This window comes from Mycteria americana, chromosome 6 (genome assembly GCF_035582795.1).
Source record: "Mycteria americana isolate JAX WOST 10 ecotype Jacksonville Zoo and Gardens chromosome 6, USCA_MyAme_1.0, whole genome shotgun sequence".
Taxonomy (NCBI): Eukaryota; Metazoa; Chordata; class Aves; order Ciconiiformes; family Ciconiidae; genus Mycteria; species Mycteria americana.
In genome coordinates this window covers 6210418-6232957 of record NC_134370.1, presented here as the reverse complement: position 1 = coordinate 6232957, position 22540 = coordinate 6210418, and the positions used below count along the sequence as shown (strand labels likewise).

Below are 22540 nucleotides of genomic sequence, written 5' to 3'. Positions count from 1 at the left end.
AGCTCTCCAAATATTCCTTAATAAGTTTCCCTACGTAATACCAACTGGGTCTATTTAAGCTGTTTCAATAGATGACTTGAGCTCGTCTGGCAGACAGAACATACTGGGGAGCTCATGTGAACTAACCCACTAGGAAAAAACACGAGGGCAGCAACAAGCCGCTGAAAGCAGGAGCATCCTCACCAGGCATATAGAGTCCAGCAAAGGACAAGTGTCCACGGCCAGAGATCTATCAGTTGTAGGAAACCCTTACAGCTCTCCAACCTGACTAGCTCCTTGCCAGCTATCATCCTGTTATTTCTACTATTTTGTTCCCTGAAAATTTCTACTATTTTGTCCCCTAACCCTAACCCTGAACTCATATTGAGTTCTTTCAAAATCCTGGAGAATACCCACACAGTTCCACCCACTCCGTGACCTGGTCTTCAGGGTATCCCTTCCAATTTGTCATTGCCTTTTCTTGATATAGGGAAATTCAGGGAACAACTGCATTCCAAGCATCCCGAATCACAGCTTGACCCTTCAGATACTTTGTCACCACAGTTTAATAACTCCTTTTGCCATCTTTCTTTTTATTGCTTTGCAATACCTATTTTCATACCCAAAATATGGTACTTTTCATACTGTGCTTCAAACCCAAAAATGGTACTTTATTTGCAAAAGGATTGAGATAATAAATATAATCAACATGTTTTTTTCCTGACTAGTTATGGACACTTCTAGCAAATTACTGAGGTGCTTTTTTTGGCCACCATCTCCATCAAATTTTTAACCAATTCTTCCAAATAGTGTCTCCAAACAATTCAATTTTTAAACTGAATTATCAATATCAAATGCATACAACTGTACCCTTAAAATATAGCTTGGAGGTGGGAAACCTAAACTGGAGTCAAAATGCCAAGACATATTGGTCAGATATCTAGAAAAGGGCAACTAGTGTTTCACAGAAACATTTTCCTTTTAGAGTATCATATAAAAAATTGTGGACAGTTCTGTTTAATTTTAAGATATGTGTCTTCAGTGAACAGATACATCATGAAAAGTTGTCACTTAGCAAAAAGTGGTTCAAAGGGGTCAATTTTTAAATGAATTTCGAAAGAAAGAAGGATTAGAAACCAAAATATGATTCCCCACAAAACCAGCACAGTTCAGACGTATAGTGGTACTGCTCAGGCAGAGAGAACAAGTGCAGAACATCCATACAAAAGCCATAGGCTTTTCCAGTTCCTATAGAGTCAGAACTCTTTCTTTACTCTATTTACCTGGCTGAATTTAAATGTGTATAAGATGACTGTAGTGATGAAGCTTATCAGAATGCATGTGAAAACACACACCTGTTAACACTTAAACAGTAACAACTGATAGAAGTACATTTGCTTTCCGGGTGGTGTACAGAAAAGTAAAGGCTCCCGTGGTCTCTCTCAGAGGATTTATATTATCCAGTCAAAGACAGTATGAAATGCCTTTAATGCACAAGCAAGAGCTACCATCACTTTAAAGACAGATTAAAAAAGACTATAAAGGGTTTAGACATTCAATAACTGATCCCTTTCTCCTTGCTGTAGGAACATTGGGTATACCTTGAAAAATCATAAAAGGTTCAATTTTGAAATTCACCACCCAGAATTAGTCACGGTGGAGGAATTTCACTCTGGAAGCTATCTTGGCCAGCACATACACCCTTCTGCTAGCCTGCCCGAGTGCAAATTGACTCAAGACATTCCCCAGTCAGCGGGACAAAGTGCTACAGGCTGCTATCTGATTGCGATAAAGAGAAGAGATTTCTTAGCTGAAGTCAGCAGGAGAGAGGTGGCTGGAGGATTACTGGAAAGCTTCACATTTTCCTTCTCTTTACTTTGTTCTTAAAGTCTTCAAGGGATGATTGCCTCTTCCGAAAGGGATGGATGGTGTTACATCAACTGGTGATGGCAGATACGGCCAAGTTTGGTTCCAGCTATTCTAGTTGCTCAAAGTATTATGAATACGAAGATCTCCAGCAAAAATGCTTTACATATAGCAACGCCCAGATTCAAGACAAACTAGCATACAAGAATTACCATGAGTTGCTGTGATACCTGGCTGACACAGACCAACATGGAAAGACTCAGTCCTTTTCAAGGATTCCTTCATTACAAATTTGTCGGTATAAAGGTGTCAAGAAAATAAAATTCCCTTTATTTCAGAATAATTTTGAACAAAGCCCGCAGTGACCTCACCCTGCCCCTCTAAAAGGGGAGGGCAGAGCCTCCAGAAGCTCTGGAGGCCTCGTTCTTTAACATCCGTTCACTGAAAACAAGCTTCCATCTTAAAAAGATGGTTATCCAAAAAAAACACCAACAGAATCTGGAATACACATAGATTTGGTAAGCAGAATAACAATGATAAGTAAATGCTACCAGATCATTTAAAATTTGAAGTCCGGGCAACAGGAAAGTCTAAAATCCACAGTTGTGTCCCCTCTTTTTTTCCTTCAGACTAAAGAGATGTAAGAAGTTATGATTTAGAATTATAGGTATGTACGTCACTTATTCAGCGGGCTTTAGAAACAGGCATCTGTGGTTTCTTCCCAGAGTACACACATACCTAGGAAATTGTATACGTTTAATACACATGAGCAAAAATGTAATTTGTGCCATTTAATGGGCACGAGTCTAAATGAGCTCACCCAGATCCCTAACACAGGCTAGCAGTGGCAGCACGCAGCCCCACATGGGCTGATTCGCCCTGCCAAAGATCACCCTCCCAAACCAGAGATCAGGTTATCTCCATCCTGCCTTGCAAGACACACATTTTCCTTCACGGTTTTCAAGAGTGATATCCGCATTTCCCCTTCATGAGATGCAAAGTGTTCAAATAATGTCTCAGTTAGTACTGAAACAGTTACTATTATTTTCCAAGGCAGGATTAGTTTGTTGTTTTTTTTTTTTTTTAATTGGCTTTTTTTTGTTTTTAAATAAGCACTGAGAAAGGTGAAAATCACTGAATTGTAGCCAATTCATTAACACTCCATAGCCTTATGAAAGGCAGAAGGTGTTGCCAGGTGTACACTCATAAGCAACAGTAATTTATGGTGTAAGCAAACATAGATGGAAAAGTCTACTTAGATAATTAGTGTTCATGCAGGGAGACTTCTGGGCTTCGCTCTCTGTTAACACAAATGTTGGAAAAAATGACACGTTCTACAGTAAATCTAGCTAGAGAGGAAAGGAGACTATGGCTTGTCCTCCTCTGCACTGGAAAACACATTTTTTTTGTACCAAGCAGGATCTGAGTCAACAGCTCGCGAAGCAATATACACCCCAGCTCCATCAGGGCATCGCAAAACACAGCACCCCAAAAATTCTGCAATCGCTGGGGCAAGGCAGCGGCACGGAACCGGGGGAGGCAGCCCCCAGGGACTCGGGCTTGAGCTTACTGCACCGTCTGGAAAAGTCAGTTAACTTCTGTCTTAATAACCATTAACAAATGGCTCTGAGCTCCTCAGCAGAAGTTCTAGGCTGGGGCTCGCAACCGTGACACAAGGTGACTAACTCGGAAACGTCTCATCTGTGGAGAGAAGTCGCTGAGGTGTCGGGTAGGTGAGGAAGCCACTGGTAGCCTGCAGAAGAGGTCAGGGTAACTCAGAAACGCGGGGCAGGGTGGTGGCAAGGGTACTGCTTGAACAGCAATCTGCTGTCAACGTCACACGCTCCCATCCCCTGTAAGGAGCGGGATAAGATGACCGAATCCTGACTTCTGACCTGACCTAGGCAGATACCGGGAGGTTAAAGGTCCGTGCACTAACCCACAGAGCTAGCTGGCCTCCCTAAAACTCTCCCTTAATCAGTAACCACCAATTTGGAATGAAACATCTAATCTGAAGCTGTTTGAAATTCAAACAAACCCTTGTAAGTAACTGCTGTTACTTTCCCTCAAATTCTGCTTCCCATTTCAGTTTCACAGACCATAAACTCTATAGAAAATAATAACTTTTGACTTCCAGCCCTTCCTTTATTAAACTGCCTACAATCACCAGAGTGGATCGTCATGTTTTTAACAGTGCAGCTGAAAAGGAATACAGCAAAATAGTCTTTGCAAAGTCAGTGTTTAGTTTTCCAAGCAAGTCTATAAATAAACCTTAGCTGCACTGCTATGCTACAAGCTTGAATTTGAGAAAAAAAAAAAAATACAGAATTAGTGCTCAGTAACTGCTAAAGAAACCACCCACCCTTCCCCAGAAGAAAAAAATTACTTTGGTTTTTTTTTTTGTGCTTCTACATTTGATCCAAGGCCATTAAAAGATTTTCTGTTGACTTCAGTGAGGTTTGTTTTGGTTTTGTTTTTTTTTTTTTTTTAGAGCCTTGGTCCAGAACAGAAATTGCAAAATCACATCATGAGAATGTACCTTATATCCGCCAATACGATGCTCTTGTTTAAACTCCTTCCCATTTTTCAGCCATCGCATGGTTGGTGTTGGGTTTCCCATCGCCGGACAACGAAACTTGACGGTGTTTGCTGCTGGCACCGCGTGTAGCCTTTTCTCCATTTTGTCCGTATGTGTCCAATAGGGTGCCCCTGTTTCCAAGAGAGACATCCAGAAATATCAGTACTCGGAAACCGAGCTCCCTTTCCAGCCCCTTCCACAGACAAAAAGTGCGGCTCGTATTGTTTTAGCAGAGACAGTGTGGTTTAGAAAGAGGACACGACTGGAAATCATATGCCACAAGTGTTGACCAGAGTTTTGCAAACGGCTCAGTCTGCAGCCTTGAGTATATAATTTATGACAAAATTCCAATAATTAACCACAGATATCCTTTGTTTTGTGTGTGTCAAGTAAGGCAGAGGGACTGAGTTTTCAGCAGACTCAAACGATCAGATGCTTTTGACCTCAAGTTGAGTTACTGGGAGTGCTCAAAAAACTTTGAATTCTCAGACCGCAGCTCTGAAGCCAGACCGACCAAGTCAGAAGACCCGCTGGAAGCCTCAGCCTTAACATCTCCCCATCTGTTAGAAGGGGGATAAACATACCTACCCGCCCGGCGGCGTGCTAAAACGTACAGTGTACCACGGCAATGTGAGCCGTGCTGTTACCACCACAGAAACCACTAACAGATATTTACAAATGGAGGACCAGCAAAACTCAGCAATAGCATTGATCATTTTGCAGGGATTTCCCACTCTCTTGAGCCTGGCGAAGCCCAAATGTTCACTGCCATCTAACCGCAGCACAAGAGCGTCTCTTGAGCCCGTATTTACTGGAGTGATCGCTTTTACCAGCTCCTGGCAAGGCTCTCCTGGCTCTCACCCCCTCCTTCCCAGCCTGCGCCCGCACAAGGAGCACGGGGAGCGCATGGAAAACCCCTCTCTTGCCCAGGTTCTCGATCATTTGTCACGTACCACTACATCAAACACAGCAGACCAAAACATACAACTACCCATCTGTTTTTACCCTCCAAGTAGTAAATTTGGATGGACAAATACAAAGGTTATATGGGTTAACCCATATACAAGGTTATCCCATGCTCTGGATCCGTGCACCATTTGGCTACATTGCACAGCGTCTTCACGGCATCGCTTCAGTTGTCTCACCATAACAGTTTTTAAAAAGTTAAAGATTCAAGATCTGTTTAATAGTAGGAAACATTAATTCTTACAATGGAGTTTTCCTGAAGCAAATCAGATTAGTGTGGAATTTTTAGGACTAGAGGGGTCCAGAAAAATAACCCTATTTCTCTCAGCCCTGTTTCATTTCCTTCATTAGCAGCCTAACACTCCACTATAAATAAACTCTTCCGTTCCTCAAATATTTATAGCAGTTCTTACAATCAGTGCAAACTCAGAAATCCTGCCGCCCCCCTCTCTAAATAAAAATACAGCTGGATAGAAAATACAGGAATAAATCCTTTAACAACGTCTCTCTCAGTATAAAGAAAACATTCCAAAAGCAAGTCTTATAATGATGCTAAGAACGATAAGCGATTGGGTTTTTTTGCCTGAAGTGGCAATTAGTGTTAAAATTAATGAAGTAGAAAAGCAAAGCAAATTTGTGCATGTAATCAAAATAGAAAATCAGGTAACTATTGAAAATTTAACTGCAACACTAAGAAATTGTTACACGGGCTAAAGTGAATTAGGGATGCAAGGAAAATCACTGTTAATGTTATTTGCTAAAGCCAGGATCACATTAAAATAACAGAAGACTTTAAACAAAGCCAACCAAAGGAATTAACTACTACACGCAAAGACCAAATTACATTACAAGTATACCAGGCAAAGGCAGAACTACATGTTGGCACTGGCATACTAGAAGGATATTTTCTCTGGATCGCTAAACATCTTCCACAAGGCAACGTGAGGTGACCAATATCAGGCCCTACCCACAATTCCCACAAAGTCGAAGTAAACTGCGGCAGGTCAAAGCCATCAATCAACCATCCGAACCAGTTATATTGGTATCCCAGACAGAGCGGAGTGCCTAGATTTGACCCCAAACCGGCAACACCGCGCCAGCAACTTTGCAACCAGCATGGTCACTTCTCGTCACGTCCATCGCACGCACCTTCTCACACCTACAGAGCATAAAAAGCTTGGAAGCATCCACTGGCAAGCACAACCTCCGAACCACAGGCTCCGCAGCTCACCCCGGCGAGCACAGGCTGGATGGACCAAGCTCTGGAGAAGCTCCCATCAGCGTGCAGCCCGGGATCAGGGCATCTGACTTGGTCAGGATCCGTCCACCAACAGTTCCCCAAACAAGGCTGCTTCGTGCAGCCAAGTTTCTACTCAGCTACCAGCCTGTACTGCATTACAGGGCAGCTCATCTTCTGGTTTTCTTGTACAATGCCCCTTTCCAGCAACCTTCATCCTTTAAAAACCTCTGCCCCAGAAGAGAAGTGCTCCAACAAGACTCGTATACAACAAATGCACAGGCAGGAAAAGCTTTGCTCTATGGAAGCGGTGGGCGCAGAGAAGAGGCTGGGAGGATGCAGGCAGGAACGAAGAGAAGCGGCTCGGTTCTGTGCCACGGAGAAAGGGGAAAAGGAAACTCTCTGGGCTGGGAGAAAGGACTCTGCTTGGAAAGCTTCCCCTCACACCACCCTCACATCAGCATAACCTGCAACGCTCCTGAATTACAGGGGAGCTTGGAGAAAAACATGAGGACATCACATGTTGAAAACGCCGTCTGAAAACTCTTCAAGACATCCTACCAGTTTTCACTAGGTAGTAGCAACGTATGTTGGCAGCTCCTCAGTATGTTCAAGGGAAAAGAGAAAAAGGCAGCAACATCCACAAACAGTAACACTCGCCCTCATTTTGTGCTTTCATACAGCGACCGATACGATTAACACACAGCATTTCTCTTTATAGGTCAAATTATCATAATCTAAAAGCACCTTTTACTGCTTCTATTTGTCTTGAGAGGAAAAACATCCAGATTCACTAAAACCAATAACGAGCGTAGTTAACGAGTTATATACCATCAAGTGCCGAGTCCTCCCACAGACCGTGTCCACCGCATCCCATCTTTGCTAAGAGGACAGGTGGAAGTAGGTAGCATCGCTGTGAAAAGTTCACAGGAACAACAGGGCAAACCCCGGCACGTAGCGGTAACAAGCAGCAGGGGAACGGGTGGGAATTCCTGATTGCTTTTAGAGCTCTCATTAGTGAAGAAAATATCCTGCTGACCCACGCTGCACTCCACTGCAAATACATTACATCTAATCAGGCAAATCTCCTGCATCTGAAATTGAAATTAGGCAGCCCAGGGGACCACTTCACTTCAGGACTCCTCGATTTTTATTTGGACTTCTCTAATACAAAGAAATACAAAAGTAGGCAACTCCAAGTCTGCCTGACAAGCACCTCGAGCAGGCAATAGTGCGCCTGAAATGACCACATCACACCCCCCCCCCCCCCCCCCAAGGTTTTCAGCACTATTGTATTTGACCTTTAATTAAAAAACACTTCTAGGCAACATCCAATTTTTGCTGCTCCCTTGAGTGGGTTTCCACTCTACAGGATTTGATGAATTTGAACCTTGTTTCATCCCTTCTGAAATTCTTCAAGGCATGAAAAGAACAGCATGTGGATTACATTTAGATACTTTTTGTTCTCGGTGCCAATTTACCATTGCTTGGCCCAGAAGAAATTGTTTAAGGGGTGATAAGGAAAAAAGCCACAAAGCTTCCAATCGCCTGACTAGAATTCAAGGAGGAATAGCAGCATCTTCAGGGCTACCCAGGGGTCTCCAGAATAAATTACTCTTGGTGGACCTCAGTGCAACCATCACAACAGCTGCTGCCTTGCCAGCACCAAGCCAGGATTATAGAAATCCCTTAAGTTAGGGCTACCTCTCAAAATCATGATGAGGACAAGGCAACAAGTACCAACAATGTCTATTCCACTGCTGCCAGTAGGAACTGATGATGATCAGCCCTCAGCTTCGTAAAAGAAAGTCCCAGGTCAAGGTCCTGGAGAAAAAGCCTTGGAGGTGGCCCTCCAGAACCAAGCTGAGGCACCCCTTTAGGGCAACAAAGGGAAAAACTGAGTTGCCAGCAAAGCCATTTTGTGGAGGAAGAGGACTATTTTGCAGTGGAACCAATCCTGCACCTTCCACGAGCACTAATCCCTTCAACAAAACCTGGAAGTAATAAAAAGCTATTCAGGATGCAGTCTGGAACAAATCTACCACAGTGTTTTTTCAGACAGTTAAAATATCTGTCAAGCTAGAAGGACACCAAACGCAGAGTGAAATCTGCTATGCATGCCTTTTACTTAAAAATACACACAGGGCAAATGGTCAAATGCACATGTGTACACGCGAATGCCCTCCTCTCCCAAGAGAGAGTTTCTCCTCGCAGCTACCAAGCCACTTAAAGCCTCAGTTGACTTCAAGAGCAGTTGTATTTTCTGGGCAGCCTTGACAATTAGGCTAGATTTCCTCAACAGCCTCTCTCTGCCTGCGCTGGAAAACCTTGGCCTCTGAAACTATATTTGTAACAGAGGCAAAGAAAATAAAAAAGCTTAAAAGAATACTTACCATCGTAAATAAAACAGCTCTAAAAGGTTTGCTTTACTTCTAAATATGCAGGAATGAGAATGCCAAGGTTCGGTTTCCTGTTGAAGGCACTACAGCCATTTCCTGCCTCATCACATCATAATTAACATGCCAGGACAGCTGGACTTTATCAGAATTGTTTCATCAAAAAAGCAACAACCTTTGAAGACTATGGCCTTTTGTTTCCATCAGTAAAGGCATAACCAGGCCAATTTCCATGGCTTATCCTTAATGATCACAGCTGTAATTTGTATGTAAATTATCAGTTAAATTGTTTTAGATCTGCAAAGCTCAAACTATGATTCGGGAAACGCTTAAAGACTTCTTTCTCTTAAAGAGCAGCAACCAGGGACTCTTGAGAGGCCCCGGACTTCCCTAGGCTCTGCCTAAGGTAGGCAGGAGAAGGTGGTGAAGGGCATTTGACCATTACACACCACTGCCTGCCGCACGGCATGCTCAGGGAGGACTTAGACTACTCAACTCCTCGTTCACTTCTCAGTCTGTGTTGCAACAGTTTCTTAAATTAGACGCGGCCCTTTGGACATGATATAAAAGCCTAGAAGAGGGATGGCAAATGACACCGATGGGAAGGCTTAGAGGACACTGGATACACAAGCTTCAGTGGTTTGCAAAAGCACCACACCAAGTCCCACCCCTAACTTTCGTACAGCTCTGATCTTGCCAAATCACAACCCTCTTTCAGCAGCGTTGTATTAAACCAACTGAGTTACTATGATGCAACTTTTCATTGAAAACAGACTGCTCGCAGGGACGTGGTGCCACGATCGTCCTTCCGCTTCCAGCTCTTCCCGTCGAGCGCTCAGACGTCGGGAGGAAGGCTGTGCTGCTCCCTGCGCCCGTCCGCAGCTTGCAAGAAGCCCCAGCAGTTTGTGGGCACCTCGTAAAGAGCAATCTCATGAGGATTTGTTTGTGCAACGCTCTGCTCAGGAGCAATCTGTCTTCTTGCAGTTTCCTCCCTTCTACACCGCAAGAGTTTGTGTTCTCCCCGCCATCTGAGATGTTTAAACCTTCACGCTCTAGAGGCATCTTTCATTTTGAGCAGGGAAAGTGTGACTGACCCCTGCTAAAATACACACCCCGTTCCTGGCAGATGGAAATTGTCAATGGCCTTTCACCAGCTCCTGAATCAAGATTGATTAACAGTAGCTTAAAATGACAGCTCATATTGCAAGAACATCACTAGTGTTACAGAAGCCACCACTGGGTAGTTCTCCCTGTTGCGTGGAAGGGCAGGAATCGTTACCACTATGTTACAGAGCACAGTTGCCTTCAGATCAGGTCCTTTTCTTTTTTTCTCGTTATACGCACTTCCAAAATCCATTTACGCTCACAGTGAATCTCCAAAGCCATCAGCACGGATCAGAAGCACAACCGTCTTCCCTAACACACCGAAAATACGGAAGCCCTTTTCTGACCAACACCAATAAAGCTCTAAAGTGATAACTGACATAGGGATGTTTCCCAAAAGGAATTTCTACCCACGAGTCCTTTTCAGGGGAACGCTACCGTTGCCTGGGTTTGTGGGTTTTGCCGAGACAACTTCTTTTAAAAGCAGCGTCCCTTTTCCAAACTCGCCAATTATCTTTGCCACCACATTCCTTTGTCAGAGCAGCCTCCAGCTGCTTAATCTCAGCCACTTCAAGCTGCACCTGTGAATCAGACCGGGTTAATCACACTAACAGATGGCAGGGGCCAAACAGGCAGCTAAGAACTTATATCATTTTAAATAGCATCTAATGTTTCACAGCTTCAGACCACGGGCAGTCGTATACAACAGCAACTAACTAGGGGAGCTGAAATCAGGCTCATACTTTACCATCTGAACAAGTGTTTCAAGCATACAGTATAGCTGCCAACTACTAATCAGGCTGAGGAGCAAATATACTACCTGGCTACTGCGTTCGGTAACTAGCTGACATCTCCTGTGAAGGATTTCTGTGTTCTCTGTGTTATTGACTTTACCAAGCACAAGCGATAGCAAACTACCAGTCACCACGGGGATTTTGCAACAGCACATAGGGGCATAAGGAACCAATATGAATTTTACGTTTTTTTTTTCTTAGCGACTGCTCTATTTAGAGCCTATTAATAGCTTTCCAAATTCTCTGAAGGGACTGAAGTTTAACATTCAGATAGGTTTAAGACTCTCTTAGCCCATTTTCATCATGCATAAGTAACATGAAATGTAGTTTTAGTGCTGGACTGCTTTCTTTGCAACAAACCTTGAGGTCCTCTGCAGACAAAAGAACCTCATTGTCTCCAAATTCATTCTCCCCGGGGAGATTTCTGCCAAGATTAAGGATTGAAGGATTTGCCTCATTACAACTTAATTTTATTTTTAAAGTTTCCATACCACCTTTTGACAAAGTGAGCTGGATCTTTGTTTTTTCTGTTAAATTTCAGCTCAGGTTCAGGGAAAGTTAGTTCATCTGTGAGAGTCTAAACCAGACAAAGACTGAACTTCAATTCAGGAAGAAAGGAAACCGCAGAAAAGCTAGCAAGAAGGGAGAAAGAAAGTACAGACCAGTAAAGCATGTTGAGAAGAATATTAGTTTATTTTTCTTTTTCTTTTCCAAGTTATGAACTATGTGAAACAGAAAATGGAGAAGGACAAAGATATCGCTATTTGACAGCCCATGCAGTTAACAATCAAGAAGCTCTGAAGGCAGGAGTGCAAAAGACGGGACATTATTTTCCACGTGGATCTTGCTAGTGACTTCTGGCAGCTCGCTGCTACTTACTCATCTGGTTGCTGTCATTCGCAAAGTCCTCGGACCCATCATTGTCGTCTTCATCATCCCCAGAGGAAAGAGCATCTGCACATTAAAAATAATCAAGTCTTTAAACCAGCCTATTTTTACAGACAAATAAACCAATATGCTACATCTTAGATTATCTATCAAGGAGAACAGATGTTATGAGTTGTGCAGAAGCTATAGAAAAAGAAAATCCAGCCACAAAATGTGTGTTATTCTTATAAAATTCTAACAAAACTAGCTAATAATCCTGAAGTGCTACAAAGCTTCCAAAGGGAGCTTGCTAACTCCAAAAATCTCTTTCCACTTACAATTTTTATTTTTCTTAAAGACATTCAGTTGAACAGAACTGAGTGTCTCCAGAACGATTTCTCTCTTAACTAAAGGACGTAGGACACCCCTTTTCCTCTTCTGATGCAGGGGGAAAAAAACTTGTATCCATTCTACTGGCTTTATCATCACCACAGCGACTCTGTATAATTCAATCCTGTCACAGTGGCATAAAACAGAAAGCTATTCAGCGGCTGTGAATCACTATAGGTCCCATGAAGTAAAAGGAGTATATACAAACTGAGTCTACTTCAGGGTCAGGACAAGGAGGAAAATACCCAAAATAACTCAGCTCAACTCGCTGTGCCCGAGGGGACTGTTTCACATTATATCATAATGTGTCTTTATATCACATTTTACATGCAAAAACCTACGTTGAACTCACTCACCTGTAACATTTACAATGAAGTACAGGGTATCACTGTCTAGGGTCCTAACAGCACTGCAAGCATAGAGGCCCGAATCTCTGGGTGTAGCATCCTTAATTTGCAAGTACTCCCCAATAATCACTGTCCTATTGTCGGGCCCCAAAGGGACCCCATCCTTAGTCCAACTGATCATGACGGCGTCTTTCAATTGACAGCGCAACTCAAGCAGTTCTCCTGGAAGTGCTGAATATACATCTGGCTGAGAGATTTGGTATTTGGTTGGCGGCTCTGCGAAGGTGGAAGGAAAGGAGGAAAAAGAAGAGAGAGAAGGGAAAGGAGAGAATTTCCAACACAAGTCAGTGAAGGCCCTTTTCATCCACAGAAATCAAGTTACGTTAAACAAAAAAGTTTCATCCACATCAGCCCAGCAATCTGTCTTGTAAAACTGAACCACATGCACGGATGGGATAGGCTTTATTTTCAAGCAGTTAACCACAAACAAAGCTCGTTCCCTTTTGATCGGTGTCTCGGCGCGTGCCTCGTCCCGCGTGCCACGCAAAGGCACGGCCCTTCCCGCTGGTCACAGCGAGCCGACCCTGGGGAGACCAGCGCTGCTGAACCCGGGGGCTTCACAGAACTTGGAGCAGGCAGGAGGACTTCAAAAAGCACATTCAGTTTTTTATCTTAGCATTTGGGTCTACGATTCAAACGAATATTTATCTTTCCCCATGTGATTTTGTAAGTTGCCTTTTTTTTTTTTTTTTTTAAACTGAAAAGAGCTGTGTTGGAAGAAAAGGATGGTCAAAAAAAACCCTCACTAAGCAAGCTAATAAACATGAGTTCCTATACACAGCATATATGTCTTTTATTTTTCTCCTTGCACCCTTCCCAAAGTCTCCACGTCTGCCTTCTACGCTGCCAACTCCGCTCCCAGTGACAGTAACTTTTTCCTTCATTTTTTTTTTTTTTGCTTAATTTCTTATTTCACAGCCTCCTCCGAGCAGAATACAGCAGAAACCCGGGAACACAAGCGAAGCTTTCAAAGTCACAGTGTACACAGAAGTTCAAAACAAAATGGCTCATCCATCAGTTCCCTTTCATAACCAAGTAACGAGAAGAACGTCAAACCACAGTCTTTTTCCAAAAAAACATCCCTGGAAAACTACATCTGCCTATAGTTACTACAGCTTCATCACCCACTTCCAAGGCTGGCTCTCAGCAGGGGGAAGGGAACCGCAGCCCCGGGCACCTGGGACCGTCCCCACAGGGGCAGTGGGATGGCTGGGCACAGGGTGGAGGGACCCACACGCTGGAGCTGTGCCCAGTATAGGGACTGCTTTTGTAACCGCTTTCTCCCTACAACCACAGTATCCCTCTCCCACGAGCCTCCCGGCCTCGCCAAGGCCGGCATGAAAAGTAAATAAGGCAAAGCAGCATGAAGGCGTCTTCTGTTTGCTCCCGAGGAGGGTCCCATCGCACGGACAGCTGCTCCCCGGCACCCATCCTTCCCCGCGCACGCACCAGCTGTGCACCGCTGTGTGCGTGTGTAAATAAAACACACACCTCTGCTTGTTTGGGAGTCTGAGGGAATATTAAAATAGGCGACTACTCGGTGTCCACCCTTGCTTCTAAGAATACCGAAACCCTGAAACCTGTATTCCTCATCCTTGGGGTTGTCATTTGGTGTACCACACCTTCAACAGAGGAGTCTAAGCAAGCGTCACATCTATCTGAGCTAGCCCGTGGATGGGAGTGTGGAAATGTTGAAGCTCTGTCAGTAGTTTAGTTTTGGGTAGCCCTGCGAGGAGCAGGGAGCTGGACTCGATGATCCTTATGAGTCCCTTCCAACTCGAGATATTCTATGATTCTATGAGTACCAGAAGTGGGCCACCACAGTGGGACACTCAGGCATATAAATATTGGGTTATACTGATGCACTTGAAAATAGCGTGCCCAATTTCTCCTCCGACTCATCCTGGAATCGTGTAATTTCAGGGAGTTCAGTGGGAGTTTGCCTGAAGCAACGGGACACCAGATCCAGGGATGTGCCCTTGAAAAGCAAGCAAAGCTTCTCCTGGCTTTTTCCCTAGGGCAAACGTGGTTTTTTCAAACAACAGATTTGACACATGCATCACACCAAGATGGTGGCCAGGAGTACATAAACCCATCTAAACAAGACCAGTTATGGAGACTGTAAAGATTCTTGGATTTAGATTTTATAACCAGGCCTCTAAACCTTCTAGTATGCAAAGTTCCATCTCAAAGTCTAGGACAAGCTACAATACAGCTTTATACTCCTTATAAACTAATTCGGTCTTGCGATACAGTCAAGAATCCACAGATCTGCAATGCAGGTGTTTCACCGAGCACCACGCTATACTGCTAGAAATCTCATTTCCAGAAGGAGCACGGGCTCCTTTCTACATATATTTCATATCAGTAATGAGTATTTTTGAGTATGCTTGAGATTTTTTTTTTTAATCCAGATTCCACTGTCAAATTAAAAACAAATAGCTGAAGCCAGCTCACCAATTCACTTTGAAGTTTTTAAGACTTCTTCGTAATGCTCTACCTGCAAAGAAAACTTCGTTTACAGAGCTTACGCCGTGCCAACAACGTACGGGAATCTTTAAAAATGTCTTTGTTTAAACTTGGTAAAAGCCACCACGGGTGAAGATAACTCAACCCTCCTTTAAGTGCGTTAGCGGCTTTCGCTGAAGAGCCGCAGGGAACTCGCAGGATGGTCACGCAGGCTGCAGCGTCCTCCTGGGCAGATCCGTTGTTCGCGTACAATTACAAGGAAAAGAATTTTCTACCTCCCATCCTTGATTTCATCTCTTTTTAAACTATTATCCCCAAATTCACACTGAGCCTTTCAACACAAATCCAAATCCAAACTCAGGAACAGTCATTGATTTCAAAATTACAAGAAAAATTCCTTTCGCAAGGAAAATGACTAGCATACTAAAGAAAAACAAGTTTCAAACAGGTATTAGCATTTGGTAAATATTATGCTCCCCCATTTCTTTCTCTCTAGAGTATCAGGGAAGATACAGCGCAAAGTGTTGTCATGAAATAATGAAGTCATGTTTGGAAATAGTGAGTTATTTCAGGTAAGCCTTTGTGTTGCCAAACTAGAATGTAGCAGCACTTAAGACTGTCACTTTTTATAATGTTTGCCTATAAACTTTTTCCAGTGTGGGTTTGAAATGGTGCCCAAAAGCAAACAGAGAACAGGTGGGATTCGGAGGCATGAGTCCACCCAACAGCTTCACTGCGAAAATCAACCAGTTTAAACTGTTAAAAAATTCCCGGCAGCACATAAACAACCTACGCTGCAAAGTTAACTCTCTCTCCAGGACACTGCACAAGGATTTTTATACCGCTCTGAAATTTAGGGACAAATTTTGAACTCCTGTGCACGCCGCACCATCAAATCAATGCTTCCCCTGAGGCTGACATCAGGATTATTTCCCCGCTTCCATGTCTTTTGAGCGTACCGGAGAAATAAGGCTGCTCACTTGTACCCATCCTCCGGTGTTTTCAGCAGCATCCTCCTGAATTTTCCCTTAGTGAAAATAGCTAGATGGGAGAAGGAGGAGATAGCCCGGCAGAGCCTGCACCAGCAAGCAAGGCTTGATGATCTGGTGTCACCTTCATGCTCCTCCAGCCCTCTCTGAAGCTCTGCCTTGAAACCATATACTCCAGCCATCACCATAAGCCTGTAGATCAGACCTTTGCTGGGCGAGCTCTGCACGGCCGAGGGAAGGCGGCACGGGATGCCTTCCTAAGCCAGTTCTCCTGCGGATCCTATAATTGTGGCATTAGCTCCTACGGCAAAGGTGCATTAACTGATGTGAATAACACCTGTCTATCACCCCTTAAAAAACAAACAAGCAGCAAAGGCATGTGTAAAATTTCTGGTGGTGTGCTTAAATACTGGGGGACAAGGGAGGGAACGTTGCTTCTGCTATTGTCTGCTCTCAGCTACATCCTTGTTTGCAATAGTGGTGCACACAATGTATTTTAACATTATAGGTGGAGCTATTGAACAATACTGCCATGGAAAACCAAGCTGCTGTTAAATAAACAGACGTGAACTTTTTCTTTGCCTGCTCCTACAGTCTCGCAGCATGGTTTATGCCATCCAGCCATCAAATGGAGTAAATAATGTTTGTATAAAAACCATGACCACAATAGAGGACCGGGGACATTCTGAATGTGCTATTTCAGATTATTATGAGATACACAATTATATGCCAAATCATGCTTCTGTTCAAGATTCGGTCACTGAAATGAGAGATTTAGACTTCCTTAGGTTTTAAGTTATTATTATTTGCCTCCATTTATTAAAATGTTAACAAAGACCTGCTTATCTTAAGGCTCAAGGCACTTAGTTACTTAGTTACAGAGCCAAATAATTAAACAATCAGCTAATAGCTAACCCCAGCAAAGATTCTCACACGACTCTCCGTAACACAAAAGCCTCAGACCCCATCAAGCCACTTTCCCTTCAAAAGGCTTTAGTAAATAACTAAACACTCACCATAGCGTGCCCAGAAGGGTCAACGGACCTGACCTGTCAAGAATCCAAGAGGTTCATTGCAAGACTGAATGTCCCCGCAGGGAACGCCAGGCTGCCAACCACTGCCACTGCTCCTGCTTCTCCTGCCCCTTCTCCTGTTTTTCCTGTCATTGGGGAAGATCCAGCAAGACCACGCTGGATGAGCAACATGGAACGGGGATGCCGAGCTATGCCTGAAGCAGAACAGCCACGGGCCCCGTGACTTTGAGAGTCAAACCCAAGCCTTCACGCTCTCTCCGGGAGGCAGCCGCTGCAGGATCGGGAAGCCCAGGTACCATCAGCCAGGTCTGCAACCTTCCCTCCCTCCTCCCAGGTACAAGCTGATGGGCTTCTCCCTCAATTTAAGTTGGCAGGCTAATATTAAGAGTAGCTCCATGTCCTCTTCTGATGACGTATGATAAACTCAGCCTACAAAAGAAACGGCCACCGGTTTAAAAATGCAAAGAGCCATTCCTGGCCACGGTGACTATCTCCTGTCAGCTAACAGCAAACCAAAGCCACAAAGGCTAAGCATCTCTCCTTATACAAAGGGGGACAAAATAGCGTTTGCAATTCATCCATCTGCTTCTCCAAAGTCACTGGATTCCTGCTGTCTTATTTGTACTGCGTTTCCGTCAGCTAGCTGCCAGCTATGCCCAGCCCTGCCTCCGCCAGGCATAATCAGGAAGTCTCTGTTCTGATAAAATGCTTTCCTTTCCAAGTTACTAAAGTTCCTTCCATAATTTTAAAACACAAAAAAAATTTAAAAAATTCCTTTGTCACTGTGAACAACGCTCCGAAGAGCAGGAATCATTCCCGCCCCCGCCAATGCATAAAAACATTAATTGTTCAAATCCGATTAAAAAGATCTAGGTCTTGTAGAAAAACTTCATCAAACAGCACCAAAGAGCAGGAGATATACGTGATAGTTATAAACACAAAAAATGTGGCAGATTCTAAGTCTTCACTTGTTCCTTTAGAACAAGCTCCCGGGCTGCTCTATTTGAAAGCACAGCGACTTCCACAGAACATTAAGCGCCAGACTCTCCAAAATAAACTGAGATATTTTTTCCTGGCATCATCTTTAACCCTATTATCCTTATTCTATAAGGACCTAGTCACCTGATGGGTACAAGAGATGAAACCAGAACAAAAAAAAGTATCTGAGGAACAGGAGGAATCCTTTTGCCCTGGAAGTGAACATCTGCAAAACAAAGTAAGTGTTGCCACATAACGCACGCCTGGTACTCTAGCAAGCGTAGAGCTTCCAGCCACGCTGACCTGCTAGCGCGCGGACCTCCAGCATCATGTCAACTCCTATTGAGTGTTACTTATACTAAGATCATAAAAAAAAGTGAATCTCCTCCAACTGAAATACTTGCCAATGTCATCACGGGTAAGGGAAAATATTACGCTGCACTAACTTGTTTTCCTAAGCTTTGAAGACTTAGAAAAATAAATATATCTAGTGAACAGCAAAGAGTTTCACCACTTGCAGGACCCCCTGGCCAAGAGAAAAGTTCTGCATGTGCACCTAAAAGTTGTCCCCACATGATTCCATCTGCCTTGTGTAATGGTCTTTGGCAGATGAGCAATGATGGAACTGCAGTTCCTCGAGGCAGCTACCCCCAAGCAGCATTTAGCCCTGGCTACAGACACGAGGGCCCCATCACACCCAGCAGAACAGAGCAGTGGGGGCAAACCTCATGAGGTCCCCCGCTACGTTGGTGTGTTGGCGGACATGGGATGAGGTGCATGAACTGTTTCAGCACGGTTTTGATGGCTGCAAAGCATTTGGGTTGAAGTGTCTCACCCTGTGGTTAAAGGAAGAAGACTCCTTCTCAAAAGAAAAAAAAATTGTACTTGTCTAGGCTTCATGAAGAGATTAAAAATTCCTACAGCTTGTAGCCTGCTTGCTCCTACCTGTCTTTATAGTTGTGATAATTGAGTTATGGCTGCATAACCATGCAACGTGCATCAAAAATGCCAAGTATCACATGCTCATGGGCTTGGCTGTGTGCTTTATGCTTTTGGAAGCCAAGCCAGGGAAGACTGAGCATGCCAAGTTCAAAGTAAACACCAGAGAGACCAGTGAGGCCACCTCCTGCTGCTGGGAACTGCCCTGCGATTTCTTCCTGTTTGTCCCCATTCTTCACGGTCTGCTCCTTACAGGATGAAGACTTCTTTATACAACAGTCACCGTAGGATTTATCTCCAGATATGGGACAGAGCAAGCAACAGCAAAGCATCAGTATGTCTTCTGCACAAAGGCTTGGTAACCACGGAGGGAGAACACACCCCCAACTTTAGCAGCCACACCAAAACCCCTAAAATTATTGTGCTGCCTTTTATAATTTCATCAGAATGATGAGAAACTACAGGCCATCTTCAGGATTTGAATCTTTGGTTCCAGGCACCAAATCTTGACCATTTCTGTTCAAGCTATAAGCTCCATCAGCTGCCTAAAGTATTAAGAGTGATAGTCTCTGTGCTAAGTGTACTGGGGAATACAATATAAACCTAACACACATGTAACGCAATCTCAAAAATAATTAACTATTCTTCTAGCTCATTACAGAAGGGTCTTCTCATGTAAGCTATTATACAATACAATACAAAGGGGAAATGTATCACCTTTTGCCAGAACCTCAAATGAAAAGCTGAAAAAAAAAATTAACCTTCTCTCTCTAAAAAGCAGAATCCAAGACTAGGATCATTTTCTCATTGTTTCTACTTTCAGCAACAGCAGAACATCAAATCTTCCTGACTGTATTCTGCACATAACCAAGTGGCAGAGCAATTTAACCAACTCCCATCGTCCAACTTAGCATTAAAGTCGCTTGGGAAGGGCTCCATATAAGATACACAGCCTTGGGAAAAGGTATCGGCACGTATATTTAGTCACAAAGGGGTTTTCTTGGTTTTAATATTTTCTCCCATCTATTCCAACCTGTAGGAACTTTTTTCAGGTTCTTTATTTGCATTTCAAGAGCAACATAAAAACATAACAGAACATAGCATAAATCCAAACATAAAAACACAACCTTTTTCTTCCAGGTTTGCCGAAGGCCATGCTCGGGACTATTACTACTCAACATGCAAAAGAAATAAAATTACAACTGTGAGGTTAAAAATTGCACAATTTCATGTTCGAGTGTTAGTTCTGGATGCGTTCAGATTCCCTATAAGCAAGTCAGCAGTTGTTTCTTTTGTACACAGTCCCATTTTTACTTGACTATACAAATCCTCTTAATTTTAGCAGCTCGTCTGGAAGTCTCATCTTGCCTGTTCCCCTGAAATTCATCTTCCCCCACTTCCTAAAGTGGGATTTGAAAAAAGTCACTGGAAACAATATCCCCAAAACATCCCCTCAGCACTTTTGAAAGTCCTACCCACAATGCGTATAAACCATAGGATATTCTCCAAATACTTCAAAGCTTCAAGGCACACCAGTCTCCCTTTTAACCGAGACCAACATTTAGTCAAAAGACATCAGAGCTAATTTAATTCCAGCTCCACACGGAGAACAGTCACCAGTGGTACCTGGGGACAAGGACGGAGCAGCAGAACAAGCTCTGAAGTTAAAAGCTAGGCTGGCTATCTGCACTTCCAGGTGGCCCACAACCATTTACATGACAAGGGTTATTTTTAACTTGCAGACACCTCCGTCACTCCTTACTGTAGCAGCGGCTCCTGGGCACCTTGCCATACTAATGGAAGATGGTTCAAATGCTTCTGAATTGTTAGGGGAAGGGCTATTACTGCGTCCTGGTGCGCTGCAGATTTATTACAGAGCCTCCGTGTTAATCCTGCACGTCTGAAATACCTGCGCTACCCTGGTGAGTGAACAATATCAGATAAATCTGGGTACTTCAACACTAACATCTAAACAGGATTGGTTTTCACGATTAAACTATGCTTAATAGACCCAAGCTCAAGAACGGCTCAAAATTTAAACTGGGCTTTTGAAATGATTTTTAAGAACTGTTGGGTGGCATTCAGAATTGTAAATCGTTAATACTTTCCTTGAAACAAATTAAACATTGCAACACGGAGACGCTGAGCAGGACGCCGTACAAACTTGCAAAGCAAGTCTCAGGAAAGCGCGCTCTCCCTTGCTGCCCAGCAGCCGGTCCTGCCCGCAGCTCACCTGTACCCCTGCACACCCATACAGGCCACCCTAAAGAAGGAGTATCGTGAACCCGATGCAGTTTTTCCACACCGCAACTTTTCATTACGTTTAAAAACTAAGTTGCAGCACGGTGCTCTGATCAAGTTCTGTCCCATCCAGCCACAATTTAACCTCCTACAGACTTGTGCTGGCCAGCGCAGACTGCTAAGGCACAGCCAGCCACGGCACCCAAGGCACGGCCAGCCACGGCACCCAAGGCACGGCCAGCCACGGCACCCAACCCCAAACCCCACTCAGAAACAGCCACAAGCCCCCTGGGAGAAAGCCTGAGGTGATAACCACCATGTCACAAAACTTCTGTCAAAATAGAAACTCGTGAAAAGCTAGGAGAAAATAAAAATAAAATACTGCCAAAATATGATTTTCTCCTCCCCAACCAGCTTCTCATCCTCCTTTTCTCCCCTCCAGTCCCCCTGCACACCGCCCTTCCCAGTAAACCCTCACAAATGCAAGCCGTTTCCTTGGTACAAAGGAATTTCCCCCTCCTCTGGGTTCTTGAGGCTTTGCTACCGTAAGGCGCTTTGCGAGGCTGCTCGACATCGGTTAACGTCCCGAACTGATGAGCCGGTTCTTTTGCGGGGAAGGAAAAGCAATAATTACACACAACTTGCAACGGCATGTGAGGAGGGGAACGAAAGTAGGTCAGATCTCCCAACTCCTCAGCTTTGCTGAGGTTCACCAAATACCTTCACTTACAGTCATTTTAAAAATAAAATTAAAATAATAATAGGAATGGCAAGTGAAGGAAGCAGCACGGTAGAATTCAGCTAGCACTTAGTTTGCCTTTCTGTCCCTCTCTTCGACGCGGATAATGTCATTTGTGTGGTGACAAGCAGCAAAAGGACCTGAACCAGCAGAAAGTGAAGCCCATGAGACACATCTCTATACCAGGTGCTGACTACTCCAATACTCAGAAGGAGGTCCAGAAAAACCAAACCCCTAAAAAAAAGGGGTTCTTTCTCAAAAAAAAAACCAAAACAAAACACAAAAAAAAAAAAAACCCACCCAAAACACCCATAACCACAAAAAAAACCCAGCAGTGATAATTAAGAGATAGGAAAGGATAACCTGGAGACGCACATAATTGGTGTACAAATTATAAACTGGTTTTAAAAGTTTAAAAAAAATCCACATAAATATTTACCCCTGTTATAGAATATCTCATTTTGCAACTGTCCTCGCCGAGAGGCGCAGTCCCCAAGCAGTAAATGCCCACGCGGTTTCGCTGATGCTCTCGACTCCACTTGAAACCCAAAGGGCCAAACTTCCAGA

The 22540-nt window shown here is 43.8% G+C and overlaps 1 protein-coding gene across 3 annotated transcripts in view; it reads right to left on the bottom strand.

Moving 5' to 3' along the window:
- Window positions 1-22540, bottom strand: part of FGFR2 (fibroblast growth factor receptor 2) — an 87226-nt gene that overhangs the window by 53684 nt on the left and 11002 nt on the right. For 2 of the 3 annotated variants that reach the window (XM_075504423.1, XM_075504425.1), the window contains 3 exons: window positions 12534-12800; window positions 11800-11874; window positions 4385-4554 (listed from right to left, as the gene is read on the bottom strand). In XM_075504423.1, coding sequence (XP_075360538.1) covers window positions 4385-4554; window positions 11800-11874; window positions 12534-12800 — 512 coding nt within the window. The remainder of the gene's footprint in view (window positions 1-4384; window positions 4555-11799; window positions 11875-12533; window positions 12801-22540) is intronic. The other variant, XM_075504424.1, reaches the window with a different exon arrangement.